The sequence below is a fragment of the Simochromis diagramma genome, unplaced genomic scaffold (assembly GCF_900408965.1).
Source record: "Simochromis diagramma unplaced genomic scaffold, fSimDia1.1 OVJJ01000229.1, whole genome shotgun sequence".
Classification (NCBI taxonomy): domain Eukaryota; kingdom Metazoa; phylum Chordata; class Actinopteri; order Cichliformes; family Cichlidae; genus Simochromis; species Simochromis diagramma.
In genome coordinates, this window is record NW_024386869.1 from 1,063,127 (window position 1) to 1,088,147 (window position 25,021).

The 25,021-nt window shown below is 39.3% G+C and overlaps 1 protein-coding gene across 1 annotated transcript in view; it reads right to left on the reverse strand.

The window, feature by feature from the left end:
- Positions 1-6,524: 6,524 nt before the first annotated feature.
- lratb.1 (lecithin retinol acyltransferase b, tandem duplicate 1) overlaps positions 6,525-25,021 on the reverse strand; it is a 35,784-nt gene continuing 17,287 nt past the window's right edge. The window contains exons 16-20 of the mRNA XM_040031415.1: positions 24,196-24,307; positions 19,710-19,793; positions 19,035-19,152; positions 12,574-12,664; positions 6,525-10,276 (exon numbers count right to left, since the gene is read on the reverse strand). Coding sequence (XP_039887349.1) covers positions 10,202-10,276; positions 12,574-12,664; positions 19,035-19,152; positions 19,710-19,793; positions 24,196-24,307 — 480 coding nt within the window. The 3' untranslated portion in view covers positions 6,525-10,201. The remainder of the gene's footprint in view (positions 10,277-12,573; positions 12,665-19,034; positions 19,153-19,709; positions 19,794-24,195; positions 24,308-25,021) is intronic.

A 25,021-nucleotide genomic window follows, 5' to 3' on the forward strand; every position in this document is an offset into this window, starting at 1 on the left:
CATTTTTTTAACTCGATGGATTTTTTTAATCTTTAGTTTCACTTTGATCTTCTTCTTTCTGTGGTTATTTTGTGTCTGTTTGTGGTTGTTACGAGTTAGTTTGCATCTCTGATACTGGTCATTGTCCCCGCCTCTTTTTGGTCGTTGTGAGTGTGATAGTTGTTTAGCACTTCTTTGTAAATATTTGCATCTTTTTCTCTCTTTCAGAAAACTCTACGTGACCTTTCCAAACCATTGTTATTAACGACGTCCTCAGCCATGACAGTGAAGATGAGCTAAACAGTGATGACATATATGCTGTACAACATATGTTGTACAACACATCAGAGACTAGCATGTGTACTGAATATTGGAATAAAAAGTTAACTGTTATTAAGTTGCCAATGTCAGATACATGATAGCTAACTGCACATGTTAGCGGTAACATTATTAATTTGTGCAATTACATGAAATCAATGAATCACGTGTTGAACATGATATTATCACTGTACACGGGTTAGCTGCAGAAGTGATTTGACAGGCTAAGCTAGCATTTCTAATCAGACCTGATTGTGTCAGTAATAACATTTGTACAGGCTCTGGTAAATAGCTTTTTTGTGTTAGCAGGGTCAGTAGTGTTAGCTAACCTTAGCAGAAGAAACACAGCTTACTGGGGATTTACGCTTCAGCGACAAATCTGAAGCTATATCATAACCGCAAACCCCTCTGAAACTTATGTAGGTTAAAGCTGTGCTATAACCTGCAGCGTACCTCCCTAGAAATATAACTTCACATCAGGTCTACGCAGCCTGCAACTACTGTGATTGTTCAGTATTCCTAATGTGCATTGATCGTTACTTTTTCCCTACAGTGTAATTTTAAAGTAAAAACCATAACAGCACTAAAAGGACTCAGAAAAGTCAGCAAATTCAGCAATTGACGAAACTATGGATGTGAGAGGATATAAAAAGAAGTGGAAAAACTTGAGAGACAAATGTGTTTATCCCCAAAGAAAACTGACCACAACAAAGACCGGGACCCAGAAGAGGAACAATCCCCATCTCTAACTTATGTAGCTTACCTAAATTACCCCTCAAGCTCCACAAGGATTCTCAGCAGAAGTCTAAAACAGGCCTTAGAAGTTTAAGTCTGTATTGTGCTTGAAGCTAGTTGTTTGGTAACGTTAGTGGACTAAATTTCTAAGCTAGCGTTAGTTAGTGTTGCTAACTGTCGACTGTCATAGACTTTGTTAATCTTATACTAGACAAATTTACACATTATGACAGCACAAGGGTTAGTAAGAAAAAGTCAACTAGAAGCTATAACAATTCTACAAGTAACTCTTACTATTTACGAATGATTGCTATATAGAGTAAATACACAAATAGAAACATCTTTGTATGTACATAAAGTGCATTGGGGTGGCAATATGTAGTCCTTTGTGTTTGCATTTGTGTACAGTACAGTCTAGTCTGCTGTCAGGATGAAGAATCTGTGATAGTGTGCGATGAACATCACATTGTTTGGATTTTCATGGAAAACTTCATGCTAAGCCCTTCACAGTTAAAAAAAGAAAAAGAAAATGATTTTAATACATGAAAAAGTTACATAAGTGTTTCTGTGTCTACTTATGTTTTATTTAATTCATTTAGCTAATTATGTTTTGTGTCTCTTCTTTGTTGCTTTCATCTTTTGTGAGTGTTTTTGTCTCATTTTGAAGTAAGGCCTTGGTTTACATCAGTTTGCATTTGTTGCGTGTCTGTTTTCTGTGAAGTTAGTTTTCGTCTGTTTGTGGTTGATTATTTTGTTTTCAGTCCTTTTATTGTTTCTGCAGTTGCATGCATCTTCCTGTTTCTGTCAGCACGAGTAGTTCTGGGTCATTTTCTTTATATTTGTTGTTTTTCCAGAGCATTCTGTGTTACTTTGAAGCAGTCTGTTGGAGTGCATTGATCCTTTATTGCCTGATAGTGTTACAGCCAGCGCAGGGCCTGCTGTGAATTGGCCTGTCTGGATGTGTCCTGGCTGCTCTTTTGTCTTCTTAGCTGCTACTTTGAACATTTTGGAGGCCAGGTACAGGAGAGCTCCAGTATCAGAAACCCTTTACTTTGTAGCTTGTGAGCTATGCGTTTTGACTCTTGCTTCATGGAGAAGAAGGGATAATAAAAGTTTGATATTTTGATATATTTGTCCCTTTTTCCCCCCAATCCAGTGCCCTTTTTGTTACTTCCACCACCTAACAACAGGCCTATGGAGTAGGTGACAGTGATACGGATAAATAAGAAATAAATTCAAATATGAAAGACGGTAACTCGTAGAAATATAGATCAAAATCTGGTCCCCAGTTATAAATTCAAACCTCTCTGTCAAAAAGGATTCTTACCACAACAACATGCACACATACACACATGTGTTAATGCTCTCCAGCTGCTTTGAGGAGGAGATATGGGATAAACACAGCAGCTCATGTCAAACAAAACCTACATTAGCATCTTATTACAGGTGAAAGTACTCACACTGGGCGGAGATCCTAAAAACACAATCAGAAATGGCACCAGAACTTTTACAGCCTCCCCCATGTGTGTGAAAACAAATCATACTTTTTTATGAAATCCAATATTTATAATTTTAAACACAAGAAACATACCTTTTCTGAACCAGAGTGAGTCCTATTAAGTCAACGGACATTGAATGAGTCCTTATAAGGAGTAATAGCCATTTTATTTTAGCTATTATTATTTTGTCATTAACGACTCAGATCAAGGTACTTCTGACATCCTCAAAACAATGTCAATTATTTCAGGGGAAACTATAAAAATAGGCTACAAGTATCTAGGTTATTATATACCCAGTGCACCAATAGAGACCACTGACAAAGACCAAAGGAAGAATTGGTTCTTGAAAAAGTGGGTTAACGTCAAATATGGACCCAACGTCAAATGTTTTTGAAGAAAACTGTTTTTTGAGGCTAATTTGAATGTAATTTAATGTGTCTGTAGGGATGGACTAGATTTTTGCATACTAATCTAATTATGGGGCAATCCTTTTGTGGAGTCGTACTCTGGGAGGTCACAGCTCCAAAATAAGACGTGAGAAAAGTGGGAAAGCAAAGTGAGAAAAGCCCAATAGACACAAAGAGGGAAGAAAAATGACCGATGGGGAGTAATTCATCTCCTTTTATCAATCTTGACAGCACAACAGAGCGACTTTTACCCTACTGAAACAATACCACTAGTTAGAGCACTGCAGGACATGCCATTAATTAAAAGAAGAGAAAGCTATCCAACTATAACGTCAGTACGCTTTATAAATGAAAGGTTATTCATCTAGTTTGAGTTTTAGACTAGCTCAGAATTGATAAATTAAGAAATTGTGGAGGCAAAGTATTATTAGCATTCGTATGTGAGAAGCCTTGCGATATAAAAACCATCAAAAAAATGACAGTGTAGTCTAGTACCTTTTTAGTGTTAGCTTAAAAACTAAAGCTAAGCTAAAACTTATACAACTATAAAATAATCAAGCCTCAAAGCCAGTGATAACCAAATAGGATATGTATCATGAATAAAGTTTAAGTTCATATTTAAAGAGTATAAGCAGAATAAAAAGCTTGAGCTGTGCTTAGAGTATCACACAAATATTGGTCTCAGAAAAAAAGACTTGCTAACCTAGCTTCCAACTTTAATAAAAATTTGTCTTTATTTCTCCTTCTTTATCCCACATAAATTAAGTATCACGTATAATAACAGACATATTTTATACATATTCACCACATACAGATAGAAATCGAGCAGATTCACCAACTAAAGTTAGGAACTATCTTCACTGTTATGTAGCATTATGATGTTTACCAGTTAGCTACATTTTGATTACTTTAAATGTTTATGTAGCTTATTTAACTGTTATAGTATATTCAGGTGGCTCAGAATCTTTTTAGCTAAAATAATTCACAAATTTACTACGTTTTTTTGAAGTGCCTTAACCTAACCAAGTAGTTTTTATAATATAAACATGAGGCCTTGATTATACTGTACAGGACATGGACAGTTAGAGACGCAGTAGCCCTTCTTGTCAATTTATGTTGTAAATTTATGTTGCACGTAGCACCTTGGTCCTGGAGGAACGTTGTTTCGCTTCACTGTGTACTAACTGTATATAGTTGAAGTGACAATAAAGCCAACTTGACTTGACTTAAGGGCAGGTTTGCCTCAAGTATGCCTCCTGGGGCAGATGGGCAGCTGACACATTGTAATCTGAAGTCTGCATGGTCACAGAAAATTGGCAGTCCTGCTTGTGTCCTTCTTGGGCCCAAGCAGACACTAGTGGACTTGTAGATTCAAAGTATAATCAAGGCTTAAACAGGTTTTTAAAAAATAAAAATAAAAACACTAATAACATTAGTGTTTTTATGTTACCATACTAGGACCTCAGTTTATGCTCACATAACCACAGACTGAAATGAAAGTAAAAGTGAGGTGGAAATGAACTAACTTGAAAACACAAAGGTCTCATAATGCATTTCTTTTTCTCCCGGTTCTCACCAGCCACCACAGTCCCAAGCTAGCGTGTCAGAGCATGATGCTAAAGGACATCGTACACATAACTGGGAGACACAGGAGAAATTTGATGAAGCTGCATTATAAAACGCATTGGGATAACCACACGTAGTTTTTGCAGCACCACCAAACTTCTTTTATGCTCCAGTAGCTACCTGGTGGTCTGGTGAGCAGATTTCAACAAGAACTTGTTTGTGAGAAACATCTCCCATCCTCCCAGACAGAGTTGGAGGCCCTCAATGTGTTGCTATACCTCGCTGTGCATCAGTCCGAGCAGGACAAAAGCATTGGCGCCGTGACAAACGATTCAACAAACTGGTGACCTGCTGCTTTCACATTGATTAATGCACACACACACTTGTTCCCATGCTGTCTGCATGTTCTGAATGTTAATCACCATCCTTCATCCTCTGTTTGTCAGTCTGATGTTCACCGTACTCTGTAGAACTGGAAAGGAATTTAAAAGACTTCCAAAATCCAACAAAATTGTTCTCTGATGTTCCACAAGGCTCCATTTCTGGACCTCTGCTTTTTCTTTCAAAGGAATACAAGTATTTTTTTCTAGACTGAAGTAGTTAGGCACTGTATGGGTACATATCACCAAATATGAATTGTATTTATCAAAAACTATTTACCAATGTTCCCTTGCTTATCATTAAAATTTTAATGTTTATTTTTGATTGCAAGTCTTTACTTATGGTCTATTCTCTTTGTTATGCTAACTGTTATTATTACACATATGTATGTTTATATACATACATACATGCATATATGTATGTGTGTGTTCTTTAAATGGTAAATGGCCTGTATTTATATAGCGCTTTACTAGTCCCTAAGGACCCCAAAGCGCTTTACATATCCAGTCATCCACCCATTCACGCACACATTCACACACTGGTGATGGCAAGCTACATTGTAGCCACAGCCACCCTGGGGCACACTTTAATTGTAGAGAAGAAATCTGCTGTTCTTTAACAAAACGTAAAACTCAAATTACAGGAAAAATAAACAGCAAAACAGAAAAATTAAGTAAAATTAACTTAAAAAAGCTATTTTTTTTTAACTTTTATTAGTAACTGAGTATAAATGAAGGGAACAGTTAATGTAGCTTTCATATAAATTCTTATAATCCTATCCACTTTTACTGAAACATGTTTATTTGCTTATAATCTTTTGTCACTTTAAAAAAAATGCTTTGTTAAACTATCTGAGGCTGAAAAATTTAATTTGCTATTTACTTGGAGCATTTAATTGCATTTTTATTGTGCTCTCTTTTATAGTGTGGTAAACTATTCTGTTGTTATTGTGCTGCTACTTTATCGGCACACGTTCTTTGGCGGTTTCACTCCCTGCTGGTCTGGTTTTATTTTCATTCATTGCCACAGCAGAACAGTAAAGTCTCAGAAACATACCCAATAGCTTAAATTAAACCAAATTTGGGGGTTGTTCGTTTTTTGTCTGCATCTTAAACTGTATGACATATGCATAATATACTCTACATGCAAAATGACTGGAATCTGCTCTGGAGTCCTAGAACATGCTTTTAAAACAAACGGCTGCTTTTAGGAACAAAGAAACACATGTTTGAGATTTCTGTCTTGTTGCTGTCGACACCTTTTGCTGCTCAGCTTCCTGTCACAAAGACAAGCTTGTTAACAAAAAGGGCACACACACAAACAGCGCAAACTGTAAGCAGAAGGTTTGATAATAAAAATATCTTTAATCTCTTTAGTATCTACAAAAATCACTTTCTATACAGAATATTTTAAATAGAACGCAGAAAGCCAAAGAGTTAAACGTCTTCATCAAAAAATAGTAAATAAGTCTTAACATATTGCTTATAATCTTAATTTTCAGCCTATTTCAGATCTTTAATTACAAGAGTTTTGTCATTTCAAAGTACTGGTAAGTTTCAAGTAAATCTTTCTAAAATGGACAAAAAACAACAATGTGCCCTTTAAGTTGGATATTTAATGAAAAAGTTACGTGATTTTGATAAAATCTATGTAGTTGTACAACAGCACACATGGTTCCTCAGTAAGGCTTCATGATACCAGTTTGACTAAAGTGCATTGATTACGAATAAGGCAATGCTGGTAATTCGTACCAGTAAGAGAGAAAGCAAGAAAAAAAATCAGTGGTGAGAGGCAGTGGTTCAAATATAATAACACAGAGAAAAGCTGTTAATAAGAAAAAAGCTACCATCAGAGTTTATGTTAAAAAGCTAATGCATTAAACAAAAACATCAAATCACAAAGATCACCCACTAACTTCAAACTGATTTTTTTCCAGACTTTAAAAAGTCGGCGGCTGCTTCTGTTTCTTTTGGTTGATGTAAACCTGCTGAAATAAAAAAAGGCCTCTGGTGTTCCACAAGGCTCAATTATTGGATGTATGTGTTTGGACTGGCACTCTAAAACGACTGGATAGCTAAATATGAAATATGGCACAGATAACAGCAGGGAGCTTTTCTGTCCAGAGACCGTTGTTATTTAATATTGTTATTTATTACATTTTGGTTTTCTTAAGTCATGCTACAATCCCTTGATTTGCAAAGAAATGTCAAATATGTGGGGGAAAAGACTTCATAATTAAACTTCAAGATGTTTCTGTAGATGCCCAAATTAAACCTTGAAGCAAAAATGTAGCACTTATTTTACAGGACACCATCACAGAACCTTCATTTTTGATAAATGAACAAGCAGTGATATAGTTAAATTATTAAAATAATCTCGACTCAAAACACTCTTACTGTCAGGCTATCTGAGTTGGTTAGGATGGCACGTACCACTACTGAAAACGACCAGGTGAAGTCAGGAGGTTGAACAGGCTTTGCATCCGTCGCTCCAGGTATGACTCAAAACTAGCTGAGGAAGTCTATATTGACATAAAAGCGTGCAAATTGAGTAAACATGCCAGAAAATGAGCATGGATTGTTTGGAAATCTTTTCTGTACACGCTCATAAATCTTAGAGTCCATGTGTTTTGGGGAGGTGGTGTTGTTCTACAATGATGAAGGGTTTCTCCACACGATTACGACAAATGTTTCATGGGAAGCAATGTGGAGGGCAGATGTGAATCTAGAGTTTTGCTCCCTTCATCATTGAGATGTGAGCACATTTTCAGATTTACATGCAAAGTGGCGACACTTGCGGCTTGTAACTTCTTTTGGTTTGGGGGTTTTATGGGAAGCGCCATTTCAAGCTCTGACTTTGACACGATGCTCAGTCGTCCCTTAAATTCGAAAGAACAGCCGATTGATTTGAACTTTTCCCGTGTGACTTTGGCACAATTTATCCTCGTGCTGCTCTGCTCTCAATTCATGTCTGGAAGGATTTGTCTTGCTGTCATTTCTTATGGTTTTATTGTGCACCAAGCTCTTTGAATGCCCGTTTACAGGACAACTGTTTATTTATTGTTTTAGGCAGGCTCTCTAATGTGGCTCCTTCTCTGTGTTTGCGATCATTCGGTCATGAAAATACTTTGTTCTGTTTTACATTTCTGACTGTAAACTCAAACTCTCTAAAAAAAAGTCAAAGTTTAGGGAAAAAACAGAAGTCACTTAACAAAGAAATTTGAGTATGAAGATTTTGTGGAAAGGGGGATATGATTCAGAGGTGGAGGATTTTATGAGATTCGAGCCTTGACGGAAGCTGCTGAGTGACTCAGACTCCAAATTCAGTCTGTTTGCAATTATGACTAAACTGGCTGGAAGGCAGAGAGTCAGTTTGGTTGAAGGAGACGTGCATTCCTGCGGGGCGGCGAACATCGGAGGAGCCGGGTCACGCCAAGGTGAACGAGACGGGGAGAACCAGGCGTCGTGCCCGTCGAGTGTCTCCTCTGATAGCTCACAGAAAACACTTTGTTTACCCCGTGAGGGAAACCCAAACCAGCTCTCCTTGTTCCCTGGGAGGTCAGAGGTCAGGGCAAGTCAAGATTATGAGGCTGATGCGAACAATCGGCCTCCAAACATTTTCCTGTATTGCCAACATCTGTGGCTCTGGGGTGAGGAAACTCTATTGATTCACTCAATCAGTCGCTGAGTTCAAATCAAGTCCAATACAGCGTGATGACGCTTTCACAACTTTTGACCCACTTGCATGAAAGTAAAATGCAAGAAAAAAAAGTAGTTTGGAGAGTTGTTGGCAGTTTGGCTGCCTTTCAGGTGATTCCACTCTGTTTTGTTAGGTTTCCTCTTTGAACTTGAGATTCAAAATTAGTGCTGTCAGCGTTAATCTCATTAAAATGACGTTAACGCTATAACTACTTTAACGCAGCAAATCTCCGTTAGCGAGTTAGTGCGGATCGCCCCGTGCATGGGGCTGCACAGCGTCAACGCGTTAGCGCGGTTAGCTCATTAACGCGTTAGCAAATTGTAGATCTAATGCTCTCAATTTAACAGGTCAGTATTATCAGTCATTACGACTCAAAAATGTAGTTCCTCTAATGTCCACTAGAGGCTGGCTCCAAAAATAAGTCAGTAACTGAAACCCCGGTTTAGTTAATAGCAACTGAGCAGGGGTGACTTTTTTTATTAAATTAAATAAATATTTAAATGAGCTGTGTTGACTCCGGACTGTGTTGACTGTATATGGCTGCTGTGCAGTTAAATGTCCATATCGGCTAACAAGTCTGTGGCCTAGTTGTGGTGAATAAAATTTGAATATTTCATTAGCCGTTTAGCATTAATTAGCAGGTTGTGTTCTCTGTACAGCCTACGGATGAAGAGTGCTCGGTAAACTTGCTTGTGATAACACTTCACTACAAATATGGAACACCAAAAAAACAACATGGCAGTCTTTAAATGTTAGCATTTAGTAACTGTTAGCTACCAGTTAATCTGCGTGAGGCGTAAACACTTTTTCAAGACATGAGGGAAAAATGTCCATGTCCTATTTGAATTTCAGCATTATTCATTCTGACTGCAAAGGGTTACACTCATCAGCAATGATAACTTGGATTTCAGAGGATTAAGGCCCCCGTGTAAACTTGTTTGTCTTAAATTTTATGGACGTGTATCCAGCTGAGTCCAGCTGTTTTTATGTGGATGCTCCTTTAGATGATCTAAATCTGTGGCAGATCTTGGGTTGCCGAGTCTTAGAGTCTTAGTCTACATGCCCCGCTCAGCCATATCGGAGGTACCTGAATATTTTGTGGTTTAAAGTTTGCGCATGTATATAAAATACAGATCCTGATTGTTTTTTATGGTAAGAAAGGCTTTTACATTTCATGGTTTTTGAGTCATTCACATTCACACATTGCCTTAGATTTCAAAGTGTGAGAAAAACATGCTGGAAGTTGATCAGTGGACTATTTAAAAAAAATATAGAGGTCTTGAAGAGTACTTGGTATATGAAACTACAACTCTCACAGCAATCATTTTATATCCCCAGACTTGGAACTGTAACATTTTTAGGCCAATTGGAGACGGCTGAGCAGACGGCCCATGATGATTTGAGTTGTGGTGACCCACATGTTGTAAACATCGTGAAGCTCTAATCTAATTTATATATAAAATGATCTTGTGCTCTTCAGGTTTCAGATGTGGACGTGATCTGGATCTATAAATGCTCCCTTTGTGTTTCTCTTGAGGTAAAAAGTCTCACTTTTCGTGAACTCTCTTTTACATCTCCGTTTGCCTCCAGCTCTTTTTCTCTCCCTCTGTTCGACTCTCAGTCCACCAGAGACTTGAGGTCAGGCAGTCCTCTCAGCTTCAAGTCCAGCAGCATCTGACCGTAGGCTTTGCCCTGAGGAGAGACAGGAAATGTGAAAGTGTGCATGCTTCCACCTTGGAGTCGTTGAGCTTTACAGCTGTGCGAGGTGTTAAAAGAGTTTCTTTGATGTGCAGCAGAGAGAAAAAGAAACTTTACCAATGCCTCTGATAAACAATGAGGGGGAAAGAAAAAGCAGAAACAAGGGAGGAGAAAAGCTTTGATGATAAAGGACACGACCTTAAGTATGACGAGAGGTTTTCCCACCTTTTAGAGGGCCTGGAGCTGCTCTGCTGTCTCTTTACCTTACACCAGGGTTGTCAGACTCATCTTAAGCCATCGTTTACACGTACATTTTGATTTTAAGTGAGCCGGACCAGTGAAAATACGCTTTCTGTCATAACTGCATATTTAATCCCTGAGATATCCCAATATTAAAAAACAGCCGGAATTTCAACCGCATGCATCGGTTTTTCTATATGATGAAGAAACACTGCTGTAGAAAAGAAATCTGTGTTCTAGAAGACATTAAAAGTGTTAAAAGTGCAAGGTTTGGTTTTAAATTGATTGGGTTTACATCAGTGGGCGACAGAGGTCTTTGAACACAGTGATCAGAGCTTGGTGGAGACACGAAGTCACGCAGAGTGTTGTTGTTAATTTGATATAAAATCAGAAGATATTGCAGTAAATTTACTGGGTCTGTGTCATGATAGCAGCAGAAATATGTTGTCATACACAGTCATTTCAAACACTGGATCTGTTTTCCATCTTCTATTCTGAATAAACACGAGTTTATGACATTAGTAAATCATTGCATTCTGTTTTGAATTTACATTTTACACAGACTCAACCTTCTCTTTTGCCATAGACATGCTCTTATAATAGTGAATGCTCATATTATATACTTGCAAATGATATAAATCAGCGGTCCCCAACCCCCGGGCCACGAACTGGTACTGGTCCATGAGTCGTTTGGTGCCAGGTCGTGAGAGGTGAAGCTCGGGCTGAAATGTATGGTTTTCGAGGTTTTTAATCATTAACTCGGTTTCCCTGGGTCTTTTCCCGTGTTGTAGTTGTGTGTCTTATTTTGAAAGAAATATTTATGCGTTGCCATAGTGACCAGAGAGAATTGAAGGGCAGAGGGGAGGATGTTGCAGGAACTTAAATATTGGTTTTTGACCACAATTTCATGTACCCACCATGAGAACGTCCCTGTACTGACTCGGGATATGTGCGCCTGATCGGCCCTAAAATCCTCTGGGTGCTGATTGGTTAAATTCAGAGGAGGCTACCCTTCCCTGAGCTTGGTTCTGATGGTGGTCATTTCCTTTTAAAAGGGGGTTCCTTCTCCCCACTGCTATCAAGTGTTGCTCAAAGAGGATCTCCTGATTGACGAGGTTCTCTCTAATCAATGAATCTTGTGGACTGCTGCTGCGAATCGATATAATATAAATGATATTTAAAATACTGGATCAAAAATAGGAGCTAGAAATGGATCAGTGGGGTGGTGCGGATATTTTGAGGGGAATATTACATCTCTGATGAAGTGCAGAGAGAAAGAGAGAGCTGAAGCAGGATGAAGAAGGAAAAGCATTTGTTTTTAAAGTTTGATACTGCAGTTGAAACACAAACAGCAGACTAAAGGAACACCTCAGGCCATGGATTTGCTCTTGTATATTTACATTACACCATAGTTTGGAGATGTTCTTATATGAATGAGGGGCAGCCAATCCAAACTGAGTTGGCCTAAAGAGGGAGGAGCATAAAATGGATTCAGACAGAGGATGAACTGAAGGGTTCAAAACAATCCTTGTCTCTCACCCTGGACATGTGAGTCATACAAACATACCCTGAGATTGAGCTTTTTAATAATTGGTGTAAATCTCATGAGTGTTTTTATTTTTATTTTGTTAGTAATAAAAAAACAATACAGGTTCCTTCACAGCCAACTGAATGACGATGCAGAAGAAAAGAGATTTCATGTTGTTCTGGTGAAGAAACGTGAGAACCGCGATGGTTTTCAGGTGCATACAGACTGAAATTAAGCTGTAGACCCACTTTGAACCAGCTGCCCCCTTCCTCGCCCATTACATGAGATCTGGAGAGACTGAACTTTCTCATTAAACTTTTACAGGCAGCGAATGGCTGAAGAGGGAGAGGAGAGGTGGTGGAAGGTGGGGATATTTCTTTCTTTAAACCAACTGCTTCAGGGGTTCGGCCGAGGATCTGATTCAGGTTAAAGTAGAAGGTTTAATGTCATTAAGTGCCCTCACAGATCCAGGAAGGGTCTGTATGTATAGATGTGTGTGTGTGTGTGTGTGGCCATGTGATACCTGGGGGTCACTGCGCAGAGAGGCCACTCCTCCACCTCCCAGTGAGCTCTGCAGGACAAAGTTAAGGCCGTGGATTCCTGGCAGAGTGTATCTGTGAATGACAAGGAAGAAAAAACTAAAAAAACCACACTCATAACCATGGTAACCAACACTTTAAAACCACACACGGTCAACCATATGTGTGAAACACACACACACACACACACACACACACACACACTGGCACCATGTGCTGGTTTGGCAGTTTATTGCACACGTTAATGTACCAAGCGGGCTTTTGATGTGTGAGCAGTTAAACGTGTGGTTTACTAGTAAAGTGTGTGTGTGTGCGTGCCTCTGTCTGTAAGCAGTTAACTGTGTGTGTGCATGTGTGTGTGAGTGTGTGTGTGTGCGTGGCCTCCCGCTGGATTGACGAGTGCCGGAGGTGCACTAATGAAGCGTCTGTGGCGGCAGGGAGGCGTTTCAGGGTGCGAGAGGAGACGCAGGTCAGCAAGCTTTATGGCCTCCATCTCTTCATTACGCTAATCGCTAACACACCGCGCGCTGAGTCACCGCTCAAACATGTCCGTCGTGGCCCTATATATGCTCAGGTACAGCCACGCGCACTAAGCTAGTGCTGCTCGTCTCGTCAAGGAAATTCAACAACCTCCAGCCAATCCAATGATAATAATTACAAAATATACAATAAATATAATAGATACCAAAAACCTGCAGTTCCTCTAACTGTCACTTGGGGCTCGCTCCTATATTGAGTCAATCCATAGAGCCATATTAAAAATGTCCAGATTTTAACACGGGAGTAGTGAATCATCTTCATAACATCAGAGGTCAAATGGTGGCAACCGCAGCGTTAGCTTGATACCTCTTAGTTTAACTTCTGGTAAATAGCACCCTCTCTGGCCACAAGTGGTAACGACAGTAGATCAGAATAGCTACTTTCAGCTGCTCCTTACGACTTAATAGAAGAGCCAGAGCAGGCGTATCCACATGTTTGAGCTGGCAGATGTTTATTTGAGGCAGGATTTTGTTTTATTTGAGGTTTGAGGTTAACCCCAGGTTTTTTTTTCTACAAAGGTGGTGTTGCTTCTTACTGGATTACATCACCATGGCAACTTATGCTGCTAATTGAATGGGCTAACAAACAATTTTACAATAACTTTGCTGTTCTGTAAGTATTATTATATAAATTGGGACACCTATTTGTGCTTGTGGAGGTTGCAGGTAGACTGAGCATACATTAGAATTAGGGCTGTCCGATATGACCAAAATCTCATATAAGACATCTATCGTCCCGATAACGATATAAATCACAACAATTTTACATTTTCTGAAAATTCTGTGAATCTCGGGCAGCTCAACCTGCGTGAAGTGTTTCCAGCTGGGCGTCGTGTACCTGGAGTCGAGTGTTTTAACTGATGCATGAAACGATACATTTTTAGACATAAGTTGTAACGGCCGCCGTTTTCATTGTAAGTATTTATTACACGGCGTGCTGCGGGGAAAAGCCTGTTCTAACGTTTGAGTCTAAGGTTTATTTTTTAGCACCTGGCGGCTCTTTTTTGCTTCTCTTCCGTAAACACTCCGCATCTTTCACATGATTCAGTTTATTTTGAAAAGTCTCAACAGGATCTTGAGCTTTATTGTGAAAGGTTTATGTGGAACAAGCGGACACGCGGTGGTTTTACCGTCGTTGTTGCTAACGACAACGCATAAAAACAGGCGCTTGTCCGTCAGTAGTGTGGTTATATAAAATATAAGAGAAAGAGAGAACTTTAACTAATTAATATAGCCACTACAGTGACCATCAAAATGATGAAAAAATATTGCTGTAAACAGTTTATTTTGCGACACCACGAAACAAACGATAGCGTAAAATGAAACGATAGACGTTTTTATATCGTCATCCGATATATATCGTTATATCGAACAGCCCTAGTTAGAATTCTGTTCTGTATTTACTCTTTATTTGCATTCCATTAAACATGATCGAGGCTGCAGCTGAAAGACAAAACTAAAATCATCTTATGTAAATCTGAATTTTAGTTAAATAATGATCCATCAGATTCTCCCGTGTCTTAATAATACAGTTGTTATATTGATGAACTCCGTTAACTCATACGACTGGTTCTTTTCCCTGCTTTTCTTGCCTTCAAATTGCATAAACTTTATTAATATAACAGCTCTTTTTTTCAGCCATACGGCACCTTTAACACTAAACTACTGTACAGAGCTTTTCCTCCAAGGTCTTCAAGGTCACCTTCATGATTTATTGGAGGAAAAGTGACAAAAAAAAGATTGTCTATATCTCATCACATTTGACCTCTAACCTCTCTTTGAAGGTCAATAGGTTGATCTGAAGGTTAGAGTGATAATAATGTTATATAAAGCTATTTAGATCTATGTTCCTTACTGTCATTGTAGGCATATATAGAATGTGTAATAATGAATAAACATGTGGATTCTAAATATCATGTCACTTTTGACCTCTGACCTCTTTTTCAAGGTCAAATAAGTTCAAACTTTTACATCTTTTATCTTTAAAACTATGCTAAATATCTACGTTGTTTTTTTTCCAAAATTGACAACCTTTAGGAAATGATGCTGGTATTGGGCATTGTAAATTTCACATCACAGTTTGCATCCAAATATGACATCACATTTGACCTCTGACCTCATTTTTACATTTCACATCTGCCTTTTTTTCAAGTTGACCCCAAAAACAGCTGTCATTCATTACCTACTGTTTAGAACGTTGAATATATACAACGTATATAGATATACTACAAAATCTATAAAATCTATATTTGAATTCATGATTTCAGGTTTTTACCCTGGTAAATAGATACATGTCTTCCTGCTTATTTGAGCTGCTTGCGTTTAACTTGACTTTTATCTGCTTTAACAAAGGAATTTCTCAGCTTTGGGGTAAACAAAGTGTATCTTATCTTACACAAATTGTGTCTGCTACTAATCTAACAGGCAGCAGATAAACTGTTTATAATCTTGCAGAAAACTCGTCTCTTTGTGAGGAGTAAATAAAAACACTGAACCTTGAGATTCTTCTGTTTGGAGACAACCTGGTCATCCACCGCCTCCGGCTATCAAACACCAAAGCCCTGGTTTCTATTACGTCTCCTCTGCTGTGTCATTACAGGGTGATTACCTCGAGAAGGAGGGCTCTGACAGTGAGCTGTGTTCATGGTGTTGTATCTCAGTTTTAGTGGAAGTCATGCTCCTGGTTTCCATCAGTATGTTGTGGGCTTTTTTTCATGACTACAGCATGAGGGTTTCGGCCACAGCCATCCTTCAGTGTCTTCAGCACTCTGTTAAATCTTTGTCAGTGTGGTATTTGTGGGGTTTGAAAACGGAGCCGAAGGCCTGGTGATGATGTTTTAAGTAGGATTTTAGGTTTCCTCTTGTTATCCCGGCAGACACAACACAATGAACAGCTGTGGAGCATTACCAAATCAAAAAGCAACTGATCGGAAAGGCACAAAGCCCTTTAGCTCATTTACCTAGCAACTGTTTTCATTTTCAACAAATCAGTACATTGTTAAATCTCCTTTTGTTTTGTTATTTTAAATCCTACACATTTAAAAGACTGACTTCCCTTAAAATGGAAAGGGAAAAACTCCCTTCTAACAGGATGAATCAGGCTCAGGGCCATCTGTCGCAAAATATTGTGGAAGAGAGTCAGAGATTAATAATAACTAATAATTAAAAGCAGAGAAGTGTATATACACATAGTGAGTGAGAAAGGTGACTGGAAAGGAAAAACTCAATGCATCATGGGAATCCCCCGGCAGCCTACGTCTATTGCAGCATAACTAAGGGAGGATTCAGGGTCACCTGGTCCAGCCCTAACTATATGCTTTAGCAAAAAGGAAAGTTTTAAGCCTAATCTTAAAAGTAGAGATAGTGTCTGTCTCCCGAATCCAAACTGGAAGCTGGTTCCACAGAAGAGGGGCCTGAAAACTGAAGGCTCTCCCTCCCATTCTACTTTTAAATACTCTAGGAACAACAAGTAGGCCTGCAGAGCGAGAGCGAAGTGCTCTAATAGGGTGATATGGTACTACAAGGTCATTAAGATAAGATGGGACCTGATCATTCAAGAGATCATCCACCACTGTAGTCTTTTACTGACGTCCAGGTCTTTTTGCGTTGCTGAGTTCACCGGTGCTTTCTTTCTTTCTCAGGATTGACCAAACTGTAGATTTGCCACTCCTAATATTGTAGCAACTTCTCTGATGTTTTTTTTCCTGTTTTTGCAAATTAATTATGACTTGTTTCACCTGCTTAGGCAGCTCCTTTAAACATTTGTTGTCTGTTCACAGCAAAATCTTCCAAATGCAAGCATCACACCTCAAATCAACTCCAGGCCTTTAATCTTCTTAATGGATAATGACATAACGAAGGAATTACCCACAGCTACCCATGAAATAGCCTTCGAGCCAACTGTCCACTGACTTTTGATCCCTTTAAAAAGAGGGTGGCTTAAGGAGCTGAAACTTCTAAACTCTTCATCATCTGTAAATGTGGACACCCTCAAATGAATTGGAATATGTTTCAGTAAACAGGTAAAAAACCCACAAAACTTGTGTCAGTATCCAAATATACAGTGGGGCAAAAAAGTATTTAGTCAGCCACCGATTGTGCAAGTTCCCCCACCTAAAATGATGACAGAGGTCAGTAATTTGCACCAGAGGTACACTTCAACTGTGAGAGACAGAATGTGAAAAAAAAATCCATGAATCCACATGGTAGGATTTGTAAAGAATTTATTCATAAATCAGGGTGGAAAATAAGTATTTGGTCAATAACAAAAATACAACTCAATACTTTGTAACATAACCTTTGTTGGCAATAACAGAGGTCAAACGTGTACTATAGGTCTTTACCAGGTTTGCACACACAGTAGCTGGTATTTTGGCCCATTCCTCCATGCAGATCTTCTCGAGAGCAGTGATGTTTTGGGGCTGTCGCTGAGCAACACGGACTTTCAACTCCCGCCACAGATTTTCTATGGGGTTGAGGTCTGGAGACTGGCTAGGCCACTCCAGGACTTTCAAATGCTTCTTACGGAGCCACTCCTTTGTTGCCCGGGCGGTGTGTTTTGGATCATTGTCATGTTGGAAGACCCAGCCTCGTTTCATCTTCAAAGTTCTCACTGATGGAAGGAGGTTTTGGCTCAAAATCTCACGATACATGGCCCCATTCATTCTGTCCTTAACACGGATCAGTCGTCCTGTCCCCTTGGCAGAAAAACAGCCCCATAGCATGATGTTTCCACCCCCATGCTTCACAGTAGGTATGGTGTTCTTGGAATGCAACTCAGTATTCTTCTTCCTCCAAACACAACGAGTTGAGTTTATACCAAAAAGTTCTACTTTGGTTTCATCTGACCACATGACATTCTCCCAGTCCTCTGCTGTATCATCCATGTGCTCTCTGGCAAACTTCAGACGGGCCTGGACATGCACTGGCTTCAGCAGCGGAACACGTCTGGCACTGCGGGATTTGATTCCCTGCCGTTGTAGTGTGTTACTGATGGTGACCTTTGTTACTTTGGTCCCAGCTCTCTGCAGGTCATTCACCAGGTCCCCCCGTGTGGTTCTGGGATCTTTGCTCACCGTTCTCATGATCATTTTGACCCCACGGGATGAGATCTTGCGTGGAGCCCCAGATCGAGGGAGATTATCAGTGGTCTTGTATGTCTTCCATTTTCTGATGATTGCTCCCACAGTTGATTTTTTCACACCAAGCTGCTTGCCTATTGTAGATTCACTCTTCCCAGTCTGGTGCAGGTCTACAATACTTTTCCTGGTGTCCTTCGAAAGCTCTTTGGTCTTGGCCATGGCGGAGTTTGGAGTCTGACTGTTTGCGGCTGTGGACAGGTGTCTTTTATACAGATGATGAGTTCAAACAGGTGCCATTCATACAGGTAACGAGTGGGGGACAGAAAAGCTTCTTACAGAAGACGTTACAGGTCTGTGAGAGCCAGAGATTTTCCTTGTTTGAGGTGACCAAATACTTATTTTCCACCCTGATTTACGAATAAATTCTTTACAAATCCTACCATGTGGATTCATGGATTTTTTTTTCACATTCTGTCTCTCACAGTTGAAGTGTACCTCTGGTGCAAATTACTGACCTCTGTCATCATTTTAAGTTGGGGAACTTGCACAATCGGTGGCTGACTAAATACTTTTTTGCCCCACTGTAAATTGAATTAACTGTAGACCATATATTATGATGTATATTTTATCATTATTACCTCTTGAACAAAAGCTGAACATCTGCATCTTGATATTTTAGTTATATTTACATGTTGGAAACTGTATTCTAGTCTACTGACTGATTTAAAATAGTGGTGCACAGAGGCAAAAGTAAAAGAAGGACCTGAGTGTATCTTTATTCCTCTGTGACTCTCACAACAAACAGCCTTTTCCCCTCCTGCTCACCGTGTGACGGCATTCTTCACTCCTGGCTTGATGAGGTGGGAGAAGTATTCCTCCACCACAGAAGAAGTCAGGTGTTTCTTCAGATAGGGGAAGTAGAGCGGATGGCGAGCTACGACTCCTACAGAGACAGAGATGCACAGATGTGGCGATTTTCATTTCTCTGGGATTAAAACAATCACTCGTGTTTTGCTCATTAAAATACAAAATCAAAAACAGGGCTTTACTATACTATGCCTGAACATTTTTCCAAACAAAGAGTGCTTAGAGCAGTAAACTGTAAACAGTTACTGTAAACCTTCGTCTTTATAATTGGCCTGCTTTTCGTCTTTCCTTTGAACACTGAACGACGTCACTGACCCTTTGAAGACCATTTGAGTCTTGTTAAGGATTTTCTAAAGAACTCTCTAAACAACAAATGGTATTTCCTCAAGGGCTCACTTGGAAGATTTTAATGAAGCACGAATAACATCTCCAACAATAACCTGCTGAACCTTCAAGGACTTCTCAATCAGACTCCAAACTGACCACACACACAGAGATTCCTGGCCTCTCATTGGCTGTAATTTTGAGACAGTCAGATTTGTGTGGTGAACTGGAGGTTAGACAGGATTTAATTTAGTTTGAATCAGCGTTGTATATTTCTGAATATCATTCCTGAGGTTTATTTGTTCTCACCAATGTTAGCAGAGTCTCCTTTGTCGCCGCTCCTCGCGTACGCCAGCTCCTCCAGTCTGTAGCTGTGTGGTCCACTGGGCAGGTCTGGGCAAAGAACAAAAAAACAAAAATGCCTTCAAATTTCTTTCCTTGGCTTCTGATAAAACACAGAAACCAGGTCAACGTCAGCATTTCAACTGAGGACTAAGCCTTCAAGTGACAATTAAAGAGCCTCAAGGGCTCCTCGACAAACCCTTGGACCTGTTAAAAGAGCTAACCTTTTCATGGACCTTTCAAATACCTGCAAAGACCTTTGATACGTTTTAATGACCTTAAATCCATTGTTGCATATATTTATATTGAATGGTATTGTTATATGTAGTTTTTGTAATTGTTTAAACTTGAACAGCAGTTCTCCAGGTTTTCTCAAGGTTTTTCAAAGTTTTGGACTTTGGTTTGCTTTGGCTGCTTTTTTATTCATTTTCAGTACGGTCTTTGTATGTTTATCAGCCTGTTGCAAAAAACAAAACAAACCTAATTCGTTCCAGTTTATTTCATTGATTCTATGAAAAACACCAACAATAACACGGGTTATAGACATGAAATAGTATTCTTGCACCAGCAAGGTGACTTCCAAGTGCTATTCACTGAAAACCTAGCATTTCTTGCTTTTGCTTTGCATTTGTAAAAAAAAGTCAATGAAGCTGGACAAAGAAAATTGTCCAGTATGGACAAAAGAAGAAGTGACAGACCTAAAAAACTAAATACCGCAGATAAACAGTATCAGAGAGTCATATCCTTTAAAAACAGTCCATTAAAGATCTGACACAGGACCTGACAGTCATCTGGACCATCAGTTGATCAATCTACTGTTAACTGAAGGCCCATCAGAAATGGTCTCAGTGGAAGTGTGGCAGCCATTTTTAAGGAAAAAAGTCTGAGGTGTGCTAGATTACGCTAGAACTGGACTGAAAATCAGTTGCAACAGGTCCTATGACGTGATGAATCCAAATTTGAAATGTTTGATTCAAATCACTGTCAGTATGTACAGATGAGATCAAGAGAGAGGTTCAACAGTCTGTTGTACCTTTGTAAAAGTGGAAAACACTGTGCAGGTAACAGATTGTAATGGTTTAGGGCTGCAGTTCAGTTGGAGATCTTGTTAAAATTGATGGAACTATGAACGCAGAAATGTGCCACCAGATTCTGATTCACCGTGCAGTACTAGCTGGAAAGCGTCTAATTGGTTACAACTTCATTTTTCAGTGTAACAATGATCCCAAACACACTGTCAATGGAGTAAAAGCACACCCTGGATAGAAAAACACACAGTAAAACATAATCAGTCATAGATTGTCAAGACCACAACATTATTGAAACAGTGTGACAGAGGACAGAATGAAAGGTGGCCAACATCCAAGAGTTTTGAACCTTCTTCAACAAGGCTGGAGGATTATTCCTGAAGACAACTTAAAGAAATGACAAGAAAGCTTGGCTAAGAGAGCTCAGGCTGTGTTGAAGAATAAATTTGGTCATACCAAATATTGACTTTTCAAGCTCATTAGAATTGTACAAACTCAGTTCTTGAACCTTGCTATGAACAGCTCCCACACTACTGAAGAACTTGTAAGTCCGTCTTAAGGACAGCTTTAAACCTCTAAACTCTCATTAATCATCCTAGTGCCTACATGTACAATATTACTACAACCACTCTGTAACTGACAGAAACCAACAACTCTGACTCTGCTTTAGCTGTCCATGTTGCCACCAATGATTTAAAAAAAAGGACTCTCAAAGCTGAGTGTCGGGAACTTGTGGATAGTCTGCAGGACACTGGAAAGAATTATGTCTGCTGTTTTAAAGATCTGATGTTCAGCCAGACAAACTGTACCTGTAACACTCAAAACACTCACTCTGTTAATTATGACCACGTACCTAAAATCACGTTAAACCCATGAAATATGATTTTGTCCAATCTTTAATTTGTGTTTGCTAAAGTGACTTGCTAAAGTGAAAGTATTTCTTTCTGCCCACATGTTCTAATCAGTAATTAATAATAGGCAGATAAATTGCAACTAAACTCAGTCAGTGACTGATTTCTAAATGGAACCATATGAATAAATATTAAAACCAGAAACTGTCTTCTGGCTCTTCACTTGTTTTGGTCTTTGTAACTGGAGAGGCATTCCTCTTCTCAGTCAGGAATTTATAAGAGTGTGTTTTTGTAAATAACGTTTCTCGGCTTCAGTTTGCATCTTGTCACAGCTTCGCACGAGTGTCCTAAATTCTGCTGTGATTGCTGTCCAGGGCCATGTGACGGAAGCTCTGGTTGAAAGGGTGAAAGGATAAAAAGTGGCACAGCTTGTACTTCTTAGGAATCTCAGATTCAGACAGCCTCACAAACACAGAGCAGCAATCCTGCATAGCTGAACTGTTTCTCACAACCTCATGACTGATCTGAAAGTCTATTAACTTTTGCAGTTTGTTGAGGTTTTTTAACGAGATTTTTTTAAATACTTAAATCTTGATTGTGTTAAGTGGGCTTTGGTTTGTTGGTGTGGAGTGGTTTGTGAATCCAATGTTAAAGCATTTTGAATGTTCATTGTTTTGGCCAACACAGGGTGACTCCTCTGGTTCCAAACAGAAGTGCAATGGTACAGAAATCTATGAGGGAAATACTGTACTCACCTGATCTGTGACCTCGGTGAGCACCTAATGACTTTAAGGCAGTGGTCCCCAACCTCCGGGCCTTGGACCGGTACCGGTCCGTGAGTCGTTTGGTACCGGGCCGTGAGAGTTGAGGCTCAGGTGTGAAATGTATAGTTTTCAGGGTTTTTATCGGTTTTCAGCGTTATTTTGTTATCGTTTTTATCGTTAACTCGGTTTTCCTGGCTCTTTTCACGTGTGTTATGAATAAATCTTCTTTTTTTTCGGTACCGGTACTAGTTTGATTTTGTTGTATTTATCCGCGACACCTTAAAGGCCGGTCCGTGAAAATATTGTCGGGCACAAACCGGTCCGTGGCACAAAAAAAACCCCTGCATTTCCATGAAATGACGTCACTTCCAGTTTCAGGCAGGTAATGGCGGACATGCGACTGTTCGCGCTGACGTCTATTCCAACGTAGGAAGTGTTAGGAGACCTGAGCAACTCAGCACTTCCTTTGGCAGATCCGGATCTCATTATTTAAGTCTGGTTAAGTGAATAACAAAGAAGATCAATCTTCTAAGTCCTCATCACTAGAATGGTGTGCATATGGAGACAAAACATTATGAAGCTCTGATTAATCAAGGTGGCATTTCAGTGGTAGCCATTCATTGCTGATGGCAGGTTAGGCTGATGATTTAGTTTGAACTGTATCTTGAAATATTGACTAAATAGAAGTTGTGGTTTGGACAACCAAGTGGCTCACCTGGCTAATTTCGTACCAAAATAATACTTTTTCAAAAGATCTGTTATGTTTTGTTGCTATTTTGCTGTTATTTGGATGCCCCCTCCCCCCCCCAAAAAAACCTTAGCCATTATTTACATATACAGAAAATATAATGCAGGGTGTTGTTAACAGAGATATATGCCAATTCTAACTTGGTGATTGGCATATAAACATCTGGAAGTTGTTTGGACTCTTTCAAGGTCCAGAATATTCTAGTCATGAAGCTTGGAGTTACACTTCTAAACAAACCATGGATCCTCCTCAAGGACTGGTTGAGCCCTCAAGGATCCCACTAACCTCAATAGCCCATTCATCCTCGCCGCATTGGTTGCTTCATGCGTCAGTGTGACAGCATCACACAGCCACTTTCTTTTGTCCATTTGTAATCTTTTGCAGAACTTATGTGGAAATCTCCCTCTGTGAGTTTTGTGCTAACTGAGAACGCCTGTACAGGTGGACTTGCTCACATAGTCTGGCTTCAGGCTGGTCTATTTTGAAAAAGCTGTGATGAAGGTGGCAAACATGCCAGGTTGGAAACCGTTCGTGAGGGTGAGAAAGGTGAGCATAAATGAGCCTTGGGAGTCTTAAGGCTGAAATTTCTCAGAAACAGAAACAAATGTGGAAAAAGTCTAAACACACTCACTGGTAAACTGGCCGGTCAAGGCAGTAAAAATCTCACTCAAATTCGACATAAGATGACCTCAAAAAGTACCCTGAAGGACCTCTAAGTTCTTTCTTCTTGAACTTTTACATGTAAAAGTTCTCAAACTATCACTACAACCTCTTAATGATAACCAAGAACTCTAAACATTCAAATATATTTTAATAATAAAGTAAATTAACCACTAAAAACAACAGGAAAGCCTGCTCTCTGATTGGCTAACAAGTGAATCAGATGTTGTAGTTTTTACAATACCTGATTCACTTGTTTGTGTACACCAGAGCTCACAATGTGTGATCACAGCGTGTGGTTATCAGGTAATTATAACAAATACTGCTTCAGTAACCGGTATAAGTAACCAAAAACTGGTATTAATCGCTCTGGTGCTGTAATTAAAGTGCATGTTTGTTTACCTGCATCAGGTACATCCTCTACTGAAGTAGGAGGGGCTTCATCCTGCACAGGTGTGTCTGGTTCCTCCTCTGACAGAGACTCCACCAGCTCTCCACCGATGTGAATGTCCACCTACCAGGACATCAAAACTTACAGATGTAACGACTCTATAGACCCAATCTTTTTTAATATACTGTGACTTTATTAAAAAACATTTATTATGTATTTAAATATTAGTAAAACCAGTTACAGTATTACCTTTTATCTTTATATAACTGTACTTGACATAATATCAATATATACAGTTTTAAAGGTATTTATCTTTATAGTCACTTTATATAAAGGTTTTGTAATGTTAAAGCTTTATAACACATCCAGTTTACAGCTTTTGTGAAACAGCTTCATATACATTAACTTTAGTATGTGTTAGGGCTGTGCGATAGGACCAATATCTCATATCCCCGATATAAGATATCTATCGTCCGATAATGATAGAAATCACAAAAATGTAACACTTTCTGTAAATTCTGTGAATCTCGGGCAGCTCGACCTGCGTTAAGTGTTTCCAGCTGCGCGTCGTGTAGCTGGAGTCGAGTGTTTTAACCGATGCATGAAACGATACATTTTTAGACATAAGTTGTAACGGTCGCCGTTTTCTTTGTGAGTATTTATTACACGGCGTGCTGCGGGGAAAAGCCTGTTCTAACGTTTGAGTCTAAGGTTTATGTTTTAGCACCTGGCGGCTCTTTTTTAATTCTCATCCGTAAACACTCTGCATCTTTCACGTGATTCAGTTTATTTTGAAAAGTCTCAACAGGATCTTGAGCTTTATTGTGAAAGGTTTAT